The sequence below is a fragment of the Macrobrachium nipponense genome, chromosome 2, assembly GCF_015104395.2.
Source record: "Macrobrachium nipponense isolate FS-2020 chromosome 2, ASM1510439v2, whole genome shotgun sequence".
In the NCBI taxonomy this organism is placed as follows: domain Eukaryota; kingdom Metazoa; phylum Arthropoda; class Malacostraca; order Decapoda; family Palaemonidae; genus Macrobrachium; species Macrobrachium nipponense.
The window spans coordinates 96,162,549-96,176,026 of NC_087201.1; the positions used below are offsets into that span (position 1 = coordinate 96,162,549).

Below are 13,478 nucleotides of genomic sequence, written 5' to 3' on the forward strand. Positions count from 1 at the left end.
AAAAGTCAGAGAAGTGGCTACTGCCTTAATCTCAGGAGCTTTAGCCTTGCAGACCGGGAGAACGTCCTCCTTAACTGAAGAATATGCTTCTCGGATGACGACTCTTAAGAAGAATGTTAGAGCATTCTTAGATAAAGGTCTGAAGGGGATGTCTTTGGTTCTGTGAAGGAGGTACTTGAAGGACCTCACTGACTGGGCACAGAATTCTTTCCTCATCGTCATTACCCAGGACTTCTGTCAAACTATGGATCAAAAAAGAGCAAGGCCAGGGATTAGAGGGAGACTCGTTGTTGGCTAGAAACCACAAGGAATATGAACAAGAGCATTCCCTTTTGAAAAGCCTATTTTCTTATCAAGTGCATGAATCTCGCTAATCCTTTTAGCAGTCACTAAAAACAGAAGGAAGAGAGTTTTTCTAGTTAAGTCCCTCAGACTATGTTCATGCATAGGTTCAAAACGAGACCCAGACAACCATTTGAACACAATATCCAGATTCCTAGGCACTATAGGAGAATCTTTATGATAAGAAGTATCAAACGATCTAATGAGATCAGAGACGTATGTGCTGGAGGACAAGTCCAAGCCTCTGTGACGGAACACTGATGCTAACATGGCCCTATAGCCCTTGATGGTAGAGGAAATTGGCTATTTGCATCACAGTGATTTTAGAAAAAAGAGATGTTGGAATTCTTACACCACTCTCTGAAGATTCTCCACTTATTTGATACACGTTGCTTGAAGATCTTCTCCTACACATGAAGATAGCCTCTGAAGCTCCCTTGGAAAACCCTTTCTTTCTAAGGAGTTCTGGACAGTTTGAATCCTGTCAGGGCCAGAAAAGACAGGTTTTTGTGGAATCTGTGGAAGTGTGGTTGTCTGAGTAGCTGCTTCTTTTGAGAAAGCAGCCTCGGGAAGTCCACCAATAGATCTACGACATCGGGGAACCATTCCTTCGATGGCCAGAATGGGGCCACCAAGATCAGAGACGTTGCTCTGCACAAGGAACTTGTTCAGCACTTGCCTTATCAGGCTGAAAGCATACAGTTCCTTGTCCGACCAGTCCAGAAGAAAAGCATCCACTGCCCACACCTGCGGGTCTGGAACTGGCAAACAAAACAGAGGGAGACGGTAGTTCCGAAAGATGGCAAACAAATCTATCGTCGGTTTTCCCTACAGTTTAACAGGTCTAGGCAGACCAGAGGATCCAACATCCATTGTGTCGGCAGGACCTGTTTCTGACGACTTAGCTCATCCGCTAAAACACTTAGCTTCCCCTGGACGAACCTGGTGACTAAACATGTATTGTTTTGTTCTGCACAAATGAAGAGATCTCTTACCGCTTCATAAAGAGAGAAAGACAGAGTCCCTCCTTGCTTCTTGAAGTACGAGAGAGCAGTCGTGTTGTCCACATAGAATCTTATCACTTTGTTCTCTACTTCTGATGCAAAGGAATGAAGGCCCAGATATATTACCTTTACAGAATGTGATGAGTGAGTGGTTGAAGGTGAATATATGTGAGCCAAGCATCAGTGAGCAAATGGGTCTGGGAGATCGGCAGTTGGTGTTGGTTGAGTATGGAAGAAAGCGGAAGGAGGCAAGGAAAGGGAATGAAAGGGAGAAACGTGAGCTGCATGATAGAAGGTTAGTGTTAGGGTAAAAAATGGTGGATAAGGCGTGTAGTACGGATGACTTTGAGGGAATGAATGATACATATAGCGTGTGTGGGTTTGAATTGCCAGGGTTCACTGAAGTTTCAGCAGGAAGGGAATTGAGTAGTAAGGACATGATTGGCAGTATGAATGAGTCTCTTCAGGAATTTGGCAGGAGTGTAAATGAGGTGAGTGATTTGGTGGCAGAGTTACGAGAGATATTAGGACAAAAGTTGGAAGGGGGTTAGATGAAGATGAGATGGCAAATGGGATTTTGGAGGATAGTAGTGAGGGAGATTGGTAATGGGAGTCTGACTGAAAGTGGTTTAGGAGAAGTGGGTGACGGTGTAACTGAGAGTGTGTATGGGGGTCCTCAAACAAGATCAAGGGGGCCTACGTCCGAGCATCCCTGGGTGTTGTGAGTGTAAGGAACTGTTGTCAAATGTAACAGGGGAGGAAATATGGAGGAGTTATGAGAGTTCCATTTGACAATGTCTTTGAGAGAGAGAGAGAGAGAGAGAGAGGAGAGAGAGAGAGAGAGAGAGAGAGAGAGTTTCGTAGTTTGTGTCGCAGTTGTGATTGTGTAGTATGTATTTGTGTTTTGGTTTTCTGTAAGAGAGAGAGAGAGAGAGAGAGGGCATTATTGGTGGATGGATGGTTAGCAATTGAATTGGCTGTTGGTGAGTTCTGGGTTGTCTGCTGGTGTGGTTGGACTTAGTTATGATCAGAATTTTGAGTCAGTCTTTAGTCAGACCCTGTGATGGTCAGTAGTGTCGGCAATGGTCTATGAAGAGCGTTGAAGGCATTGAAAGTCGGTTAAGTTGTGTGTTATTGATTTATTGTTTAGTTGTTGTTAAGTTTGATATTGTTTGCTTTAGAGTTGTTGTGCCTGTGTTGTTAGATTTGTTGTGCTTATGAGTTTCTGTTGAGCTATATGTGAGTTGTTGAGGGTTGTTGTTGGTGAGCTGTTGTGATTCCTTGATGTTGTTAGTGGGTGTGTGTGTTGGCTTATAGTGTTTTTTTGTGTTGTTAGTGATTGTTTGTGCAGTGGTCTTTTGTTGTGGTTGTAGTCCTTGTTTGTTTGTTGTGTTGTTGAGTTGTGGGGTTGAGGTCTTTGGATGTTGTGTTGTTGAATTGTGGTTTTTGGTTGTTCTTTGTTGTTGGTTGTGTTATGACAGCTGTATCCAGTGGACAGTACAGCTCCTCACCCTGAGTGGGTCAAGAAGTAGTTGGCAAGTACATGTGTTTTGAGCTTTTTTTTTTTTTTTTTTTTTTTTTTTGTTTTTTTTTTCTTTTTTTTTTTTTTTTTTTTTTTTGGGGGGGGGTGTGTGTGTGTGTGTGTGTGTTTGTGATCCTGCCACAAGGTTGCCTCAAAACTGTCGCTGGAGGATCTCTCAGTCTTTTGGAAGACTGGGAGAGGATATCCTGCGTACATTTCTTCTCCAGATCCGAAGCAATTCCTAAAACTGTGGCTTCAGGAAATAAGTGTCTCTTATCTAAGGGGGAGAATAACAAGAGCTGATCTCTGTGAGGAAGTAATGCCCTTCAATGTGTCAGAACACTAGAGCTCAGACTTCTTGAGCGCTCCCAACGTGCAGAGGGGCCAAGTCATGGGAACCGTCCTTTATCCCATTATCAATACACGAGAGAAAAAGCCAAGTGTCTGGCTGTGTCCACCAGACTAGAAAAATCTCTTGGTGAAGAAGCGCAAACACCCAAGGAAGAAGCCTCTTTCATAACATATGCCAAGTATCTCCACGTGGAGATTCGAGAAGGCGGAAAACAAAAAGAGGTCTTGCCTTGTTCCCTCTTTTCAGCAAGCCAAGCGTCTCTCTCTTTAAAACCCTTCTTAGCTGAGGAAGACAAAACCATCTTTGGGATCTTAAAAGGGTTTCAAGGAGGGCATACTATCCATAACAAAAGTTGATTCAGGAGATGATGGAGAAGTCAGCTTGAAAAAAGACAGATATGTGGCGAGCAAGAACTTCATTAAAGCCACATACGCTGAAGAGGAGGCCTATTGATCCACTGTAGCTTCGTCTTCAGACAAAATAGGAGAAAGATCCACATCTGCAGGAGCCTGAGGTGTGGCCGCATCAACTTGTGTCCATGTCGAAACAGCCTCTATCGGAGATTGTGGTGCTGAGATGTCTCAAGGTGTCTGAGGAGACGATGCTGAGGGAGCTTTGACCCTATTGGCACTAGCTGAACTGTTGTGGGCAGATGTTGGACCATCGTGGGCGCTAACTGAGTCATGGGAGCTTGAACTGAAGATAGCGGCTTATTGAGTAAAAGCAGAATACTGTCGAGTTTCGACTGAATGGGATCTGCTGTCTCAACAGCAACAGCGGGAGCTGAGGAAGTCGATGGAAGCTCCTGTGAGACGCACGCAGGAACTAACTGGTGTGCTCTACAGAAGGGAGCTCGGGTACCAAAGGGCACTTGACTACATCCGATGGGCGCGTTTGCATGACGGATACAGGAGCTTGAAGAGGAGCCAAAGAGTGACAATGAGCCTTGGGCGCTAGAGGAGCGCCAACTTCCGAGAGCAGGAGAAAAAGGCTCTGGGCTGTCCCAATGACTACAAGAGGGGCATGGATCTCTAGGCTTCTTAGTAGGAACCACTGGAGCTACATCCTAAGCACCTCTCTTCGATGGCCGAGACTTGCTCCCAAAACGCCACTGGCGTCGTGGAGAGGAGTCATCCGAACTCAACGAGTTATGCATATCCAAGGAGAAACCTTTCCAAAGGCTCTCCGTTGCAACCTGGGAAGCAACAACAGGTTGAACTGAGGGACCGACTGCTTGTGGGCCGACCCCATCGACCTCCCTTGGGCGACCAGTTTGACTCCTCCCCTCCAATGGGGAGTGACAATCACCTTTGCCTAGGAGCATTGGTGGGACGGACAGCCACCTCCTCCACTGACACACTATCACTTTTTGCCTTGTCCATTAAGACCTTCACAGACACATCAAGCTGCTCCATAGTCTATACTAACAGAGCAAAACGCTTAGCAATCTTATTCTTCCAGACTGGTGGTGATGGGGTTGGGATCGGAAGTGCGGGAGCCTGAAACTGGAAAAGGTGGCATAACAAGGGAAGTGGGAGTGGGAAGTAACGAAATAACAGGAATACTGAAATCTAAATTCAATTCAGAAGAATCCTGGCTAACTGATTTTGAATTATTCCTAACCAAAGCTTTTCTCTTCCTGTCTCTCTCATTTCTTTCAACGAGATTCCAAACTTTCCCAATTCCTTTGGTCCCAATCAACACATTACATTTATTATCAAATGAACATACTTGCCCTCGACCTTTGGTACATAAAGTGTGATTATCATACAATTCCTTGGTTAGCCTAGTTTTGCAACCTCTAGTGCAATACCTAAAGGTAGCCGAACCTGTGTCCGACATTGTTGAAAACACTAAGACCTGACGCTCGCCAAGGTAAAAACTAAAAGCAAAAAACTATAAAAACTAGTTCTTTATCAAAGAACCTAATGCTGTCTAAATGAAAGTCCAACAAATTTCAGGAATAACTGCAACCAACAACAATAGCCACAGCCCGGCAGAAACAAAGTGAGCTCTTTGCCATGTTGTTCCTTTCTCTTGCCCCGAAAGTGGGTGGGGCATTGTTACCTAACTAAAACAAATACAAAATTAGCGCAACCAGAGAATTTCGGGATTTTAACTGCCAGCAAGTGAAACTCTTAGCTATATAATTACTGGGGAAGTTGTATTATTCAAACATGTTATTAATATGAAAATTGATAGCAATTTTTCAAGTTACAAATAAATTCATAAGATCTATAATGGTTAAATATTTCTTAAAAGATATGCACTTGTGGTTAACATTAATAAGCAACTTTAACAATCATTTTTTTTTGCTTTTAATATACAATACTAACTGCACGTACTGGCTGAAAACTGACACTAGAACAAATGTCAATATGCCAACAGCACCTTCACAGCAAGGAATGAAAATCATTGCATACCAATTACAGTTAGTGCAAAACGTGCATGCCTGGGACAAAAGATAGTGTTACCATTGACCAAAATGGTTAATATGTGATGGTTTCAATCCTGACTTTTTTTTAAATTTAAAATTTTTCCTTTGTACATAAGTATAGTAAAACAATTTTTTGTATTTAAATTTTCCATTATATATATACAACTGAAATAATTCCAAACATATTATCTATAAATTTTTGCCCAATATTTAAAATGAAATATATCCTTAATAGTACACTCAAAATTACCATCAATTATCAAATGAGTTCCATTTGACCCATACATCTCTTAAAATAAAATATTCACTGAGTGCAGTTGTCTACTAGTGAAAACTACTTGAATTACAGTACTACTTACATTACTAACATAAGCCGGATCGGCTCCGTTATCGTCCGGTGGGTACGCACCAAGAGGCATCTGAAGAATGAAGAAGTGATTTTTATTATACTTTATAAGACTATCTCTTTTATATGAGGAACAGGCTTAGAAAAAGTGCATTAAATAACCTAAAATGTTATAACCTAAAATGTTTTTTTTTAAATAAAGATTAATTACTTCAACACTTCCCTTCATTTATTAAATCACTATGTATTACAATTAGTAGTACGCACATGAATAAATCTATACAATACTGGAAAACTAAAATAGCCTTATTATAATAATAATATTAAGAATAAATCTTATTTCAGCTTGAGACCATATGTATGAAAGATACAAAGTATAAATAATAACATACACAACCTAAAAAATGATTAACTGGCAATATCCACACAGTTGCTGAAGTAGTATGTAGTATAAAAGATTGCACATAATCATAATACTAATGGTAATACGTAACAGTAATAATATTGAGAATAGTTAAAGAAAAAAAAATTAAAAAATTATAACAGTGAACAGATTGTATATACATAATTAAATTCAAGCTAGGGACCTTAGGTGGTTACAATAGTCCAGAGGGCCAAATACAAATGTAGCAAAACTCTATACTGTGGACACCTCGTATTTGTGTTCTCAACATCGCAGATGTCTCTTTGAAACATATCTGCCCATTGTTCGCAGGATTGTGTATTCGTGGTATTTTTCTGAGTAATAACCACAAATTCTTTTTTTTTAATCATAAAATGCACTTTTTGTGACAAAACTACAGGCAGTCCCCAGTTACTGGCAGACTCAGTTATCAGCGATCCAGTTTTATGGGGCTTGTCTAGCGCCATAAAATCGGCGATTTATGGCACCATAACAGGACAAGTTCCGGTTATCAGTGCCATAAGAGTTCTCATAGTGCGCCCTAAAGGTGCTTATGGAGCTGATAACTGGCTAACGGCGCCATAAGCTCCATAAATCACCGAGTTTTGGATAATGGCGGTTTTCGCTTTATCAGCACACCCTGGGAATGGAATCCCCACTGATAACCATGGACTGCCTGTATTAAAAAAAAAACAGGTAAAAAAAAATTTTTCAGCAGGTTTTTCTTGAGTTTTAACTAACAAAATAGGCAGTTTTAAGCATTTTTATAGGTGTTTCAACTATTTGCAGATTCTAATTATTCTTGGGGAGTCTGGTACACATCTCCCACGAACACAGGGGAACACTTTACTGATAATATTCACAGTAATAATGAAAAAAGTAAAATACCAGTAATAACAATAATTGTAAAAATATAATAATGACAAATTATGCAGATGACACACTGCAAAATAGAGATTGTCATTTAGGGAACAAACACCTCATTTTTCCATCTTTCCCACAGTTTAGATCTTCTTGTCTCACTGCTCAGGATGCTTTGTCTGAGTGAATTGCCGCTGTTTCTCACTCAGGTTATCAGTCTAGACATTGTTCACCTTACAGTGATTTTCAAATTGTCCAAGCGGCTTTCTGTGAACATCTGTGTGGCAAAATGGTAGAGAGGTGTTTGAAAGGTGTCTCAAAATATCATTGTGCACAACAGTGATATATCTCATCGTCCCTCGGGTATAGTTCATCCAGAGGGAACACCCATAGATACTGTACAAATACAAGCAGAAGAGCAGCAGTTTCACATCTTGGTGATGGAAGGCAAACCTCCTTTCAACCATGTTGCCAGTTACACAGAGTTTACAAGGCCTACTTCTGCCGTATCTTTTAGGTCCATGATAATGCGACCCAAATATGGAAATCTGTGCAAGAATTCCAGCTGATGATTTCCGAGGAATATTTGTGGTTCTGCAATATGCTTAACCCTCTTACGCCGACTGGACGTATTTTACGTCGACATTTTTTGTCTCCCGTGTGCCGACTGGACGTATTTTACGTCGACTTACTAAAGTTTCTTTTAAAATTCGCGGAAAAATACTTATAGGCCTACCAGCCTAAAACTTTTGAATCACGCGCCTTGGGGGATGCTGTGAGTTCACGGATCAAGGTGTTGTTTTGTTTACAATCATTGCGCAGGCGCGCAAGCGCGAATTTCTTTCTTGCCGCACTAAAAAGTATCTGTGACACATCTCGGAAATTATTTTGTCACTTTGACATAATTTTTGTACCATTGTAAATTAGCCGTTACATGAAGTATTATATATGAAAATGTGCGCATTTTTATGTAGAATACAACAATAAAATACTCATGATTGTAACTTTTATCAGTTTTGAGATATTTTCATATAAATAACGATAATTGCCAAACTTTCAACCTTCGGTCAACTTTGACTCCACCGAAATGGTCGAAAAATGCAATTGTAAGCTAAAACTCTTATATTTTAGTAATATTCAATCATTTACCTTCCTTTTGCAACTAATTGGAAGTCTCTAGCACAATATTTTGATTTATGGTGAATTTATGAAAAAACTTTTTCCTTACGTCCACGCGCTAACTCTTCCGAAAAAAATCATACATGCGATTGTGGTAATGTTTGCACCATTTTAAAATTAGCCGTTATATAAAGTTTTATATATGGAAATGTGCTCAATTTCATGCACAATACAACTAAAAACAACCCATGGTTGTAGCTTTTATCAATTTTGAGATATTTTCATATAAATAACGATAATTGCCAAAATTTCAACCTTCGGTCAACTTTGACTCTACCGAAATGGTCGAAAAACACAATTGTAAGCTAAAACGCTTATATTCTAGTAATATTCAATCATTTACCTTCATTTTGCAACAAATTGGAAGTCTCTAGTACAATATTTCGATTTATGGTGAATTTATGAAAAAAATAACATTTTCTTTACGTCTGCGCGGTAACTCTTCCGAAAAAATCATACGTGCGATTGTGGTAATGTTTGCACCATTTTAAATTAGCTGTTACATAAAGTTTTATATATGAAAATGTGCGCAATTTTATGTAGAATACAACTAAAAATAATTGAAGGTTGTAGCTTTTCTCATTTTCGAAATATTTACATATAAATCACGATAAATAGAAAAAAAACCATGTTCGGTCAATTTTGACTCTACCGAAATGGTCGAAAAACGCAATTGTAAGCTAAAACTCTTACAGTCTAGTAATATTCAGTCATTTATCTTCATCTTGAAACAAATTCGAAGTCTCTACCAAAATATTTAGATTTATAGTGAATTTAAAAAAAAATCTTTCCTTCCCTCCGCGCGCGGATTCTCCGCCACAAATATCCGAAATGCGTACGTCCCATTCTCGGAATATTTGCTCCATTTCATATTAGGCATTTCATAGAGTCTTATATATGAAAATGTGCGCAATTTCATGAAGAATAAAACGAAAAATATTTGAAGCTTGTAGCTTTTCTTATATCCAAAATAACTGCATATAAAAAATATATATATAAAAAAATTTGACATTCGGTCAACTTTAACTCGTCAGATATGGTCGAAAACTGCAATTGTAAGCTAATACTCTTACAGTATAGTAATATTCAATCATTTGTCTTCATTTTGAAAGAAATTGGAAGTCTCTAGGACAATATTTAGATTTATGGTGAATTTTTAAAAAAGATATTTGTTTACGTCCGCGCGTTACGAATTCATGCATTATTTTGTGATAATATTTTCTCTGTATTGCTTTTATCGTTTTACAATGTGTTATATACCAAAATGATCGCAATTTAGTGTACATTACAATGAAAAAAAAATAACTTGATACCTTTAACCGTTTTGCGCACAGCGCGATTTGAATACAATTATATATGAAATTTCTTTTTGTTTTTTTTTGCGCTATCATATATCGCATTATTTATATATGATAATGATAATTTTTATCATTTCTGATGGTTGCATACTAAACTTCAGCCAATGACAAAATAAGGAGCCAAAAATGAACTCTTAATCTTGAAAACTAAGCGCGCTGTGATTTTCTGAAAAAAATATTTTTTCCGCTTCCGCGCTCACTCTGAAACACCTCCGGCACACGGGAGACAATTTTTTTTTTACCGCTTCGGCGTAAGAGGGTTAAGTGATCTCAGGAGTAGCGCCATGCAATGGGTCTTTGTTTTGTTGTATAGGATATAAAATTCTTCTGCATGTTGGCAGCAAGTGTCAATGAGTCACTGGAGACCTTTCACTGATGGGGAAATAAGAACCATATCGTCGGCGTAACAGAGGTTGTTTATAGTCGTTTTGTTGACAGTGCATCCGATTGGGAGTGAGTTCAGTTTAACATTCAGAGCATCTGTGTACATATTAAACAGGTATGGAGAGAGAATGCCCCTTTGCCGAAGCCCATTTAGGGAGCTGAAGGTATATGACAATACGTTGCCCTTATTGACACAACTGCTGCGTAGAGAACTAGCAATATAAGATGCCAGTTAAATGTAGAGGTGTGACTCTCTTTTACAGCTTCAGGAAGAGCTTCACGTAGTTTATTCTGTCAAATGCTTTTCTCACATCTACAAAACATAGGAATACAGGAGATGCTGATGATAGGTAATAGTTCAGCAATTCTTTCAAAATGTAGATGCAGGTGTCGGTTGAGTGGTTGGCTTCCTCTAACAGGTCCTTCCAAGCCCTCTTTACTCCCTCCTCATCATCCATCCTCAACACATGGCTATACCATCTATACCACCCCAATAGCAACTCTCTTACTACCTCTGTAATCTTTACTAAGCCTGCCCTTCTTCTTATTTTGTCATTTTTCAATCTCTCAAGCAGCAATATTCCCATAAACTACCTCACCATTCTCATCTCTGTCCTCTCAAGCGGCTCCATCCTTTACCTTATTTTTGATTAACAGTATTAAGTGAATTAAGAGTAAGGAGTCTGGAAGAAACTGGTGAATTAAGCACACATTGAGTAGGGCAGCTAGCAAAATGCAAATTATCAGGTGGCAGAATTTGAAAGCTTCTGCAGGGAGACCATCCCAGCAGGGCGATTTATTATTAGATAGGTTGTTTATGGCATCACTGATGTTACCTGGCGTAATACAATCTGCAAAATGAAATTGAATGTTATCAGTAAGGAGGTTATCTACATCCTTTCAGAAGTCTTGATTGTTTATGCAATTCAGGATATTGCTGAAGTGATCGCCCCACATATTTGCAATAGCCTCATCACCGATGGCTTATCCTGCTCTCTGTGATAACTTTATTTTTGGGATTTAAGGATTAAATAAATTTCCAAAGACAAAGATAATCATGGGATTCTATTTAAAAGTTTCTGAGCCACATCAACTTCAAAGATTTTGAAAGATGAAAGATGACTTCAGGGCATATGGAAAATACCATACTCTAGCATCCCAGGTGTCGGTTCATTCCTCCAGTGAGAAGTATGAGAAGAGAGCACTGCACAACAACTTCATGATTCATGGGCTTATAGAAAAATATTATTGTGAAAAAACACTATTGGGAAAAAACACTACTTGGTCATATGCACTAATTGACCATACACAACCTGAATTGCAATTTGAGAAAAAGGACCGACACAGATGCAATACAAGAGAAGACCATAATCAAGAAGTCTGTCCATTCTCCAAAAGAAATGGAGTGGAGCAATAATTGTAGAATGGGAGCTTCCTTAATGTCATGGACCTGTAATGGTAGTCAGAAATCCCAGCAACATGAAAATTATCCAGTGCACAAATCCTATAGGATTCACAAACCTCTGTGCAAGATACATTTTTTTATGGTCATGACTTGCTATGTTAATCAGACCCAACAAATAAACATCAAAAGACAAGGGTAACATCTTGTAAACATAACTGACTAATTGACTTGTAAGTCTTCACATAATGCCAAGCACCTATGATAAGGATGGCACAGATAAAGAAGACGAAAGAACGTGAAGCATGGGTCTAATGCAAGTAAGTCCTAAGCGCCCCGAAAGGATAGGAAAGATTACCTTCATCTGACAAGGAAGGCAGAAATAGCAGAGGCATTCAAGGATGAACCAGGCTTCATGGAAGAATGGACATTAGTTATGATTTATAGGTAAAACTAAATAATGAGAGAAGGCCAGTGGCTGGAGTGCAAAATTAAATACGTACATATACAGAACAAAATTCTTTTTGATACTGATAGTGGGTACTGGGTTAAGGGCGCTGGCCGGCTAATGCCATTTTGAGGACAGGACTTGACATTCATACCACTTATGGGGGCTGGCCGGATCCTGTATATATGAGTGTAGTACGTATAGGGCGAAAAAGGCAAAATCATGAAAAAATTCAAGGAGCTTCGTATGGCAATGGAGAATACTTATACAAAATATTTCGTCAAAATTCCTCTTACTTTCGTAATTACTGGGTAATCAGTAAATTAACTCAATAAGCCAAAAACATTGATCCGTACAAGAAAATGCAATATATCTTCTGTTATTGTAAATTTTGATAATTATTGTCAAACAAGTTGTGAGCAATGGCATCTATAATACAGATTCCATGAGTCGCAGAGGGGATGTCAGCTAAGCTAACTCCTTTCAGTGCAACCACAAACCTTATGTAGTGTATAGGTTCGAGTCTCACCTCTGACTTTGCTTGTTTTTACGTATGTTTAACTTTGTTTCGGTACGAATTTCATCGTGCAAATGAGGAAAAGACAAGCTAAACATCTCGCTAACATACAAAGAAAATTTGCTCTAATATGATTACAGACTATCATAATATATGCGATATTAGTATAGTTAGTGAAGAGAGAGAGGGAGGGGTGCCCAGGCTACAATCTTTGGGCAGAGGGATCTTCATTTATGATAAATAACATAGTTTTGGTTTATTAACACCCAAAATGGAATACAGTGGTACCTCGACATACGAAAGGCTCAACTTACGAAAAACTCGAGATATGAAAGCAAATACAAAGATTTTTGCGTGTTACGGATCTGTGATCTCAGAGACAATGTTACGGTGTCAAAATATCCTGACTAAAGGTCGACACAATGTTACAGCCTCTGAGAGAGGTCCGCTTCAGGTTCGATATGAAATAATAAAAAAATATATCAACACAAACAGTTGAAACTGGGGATACGAATATAGAAAGAAACACTAACACAATAAAGGTTTATTTACAAGCTTACTAACAAAGGTAAATGCAGAATGGTATCTCCTATTTACATAAACAGATAGAATCTTACACTGCATGAACTGGGGGAAACAGTGAGGTAATTCAAATACTTGCTAATCAGTTTGGCACTTCGAAGAGGTGGCTTCATAAAAGTAGAACGGCAATTGCAGACGTCCTCTTGACTCCGTATTGCAGAAACTAGTCTATTCGTAAGGCAGGAACTCTCCCCTTTTCTTCTCCGAAGTCTGCTCGACGTCGAGAAAACACGGCCGTCCACTCCTGAAGACGACTAGACCAATATCCAACCAAATCTCGAACAACTCTTCTTTTGATTGATACTTCGTCGGTTCCTTCGTTTCTAGTCTCTCTCTGACGA

At 39.1% G+C, this 13,478-nt stretch overlaps 1 protein-coding gene across 1 annotated transcript in view; it reads right to left on the bottom strand.

Moving 5' to 3' along the window:
* The window catches only part of LOC135220808 (1-phosphatidylinositol 4,5-bisphosphate phosphodiesterase gamma-1-like), a 511,068-nt gene that overhangs the window by 160,668 nt on the left and 336,922 nt on the right, over nucleotides 1–13,478 (bottom strand). Inside the window, exon 17 of the mRNA XM_064258319.1 lies at nucleotides 6,017–6,076. Coding sequence (XP_064114389.1) covers nucleotides 6,017–6,076 — 60 coding nt within the window. The remainder of the gene's footprint in view (nucleotides 1–6,016; nucleotides 6,077–13,478) is intronic.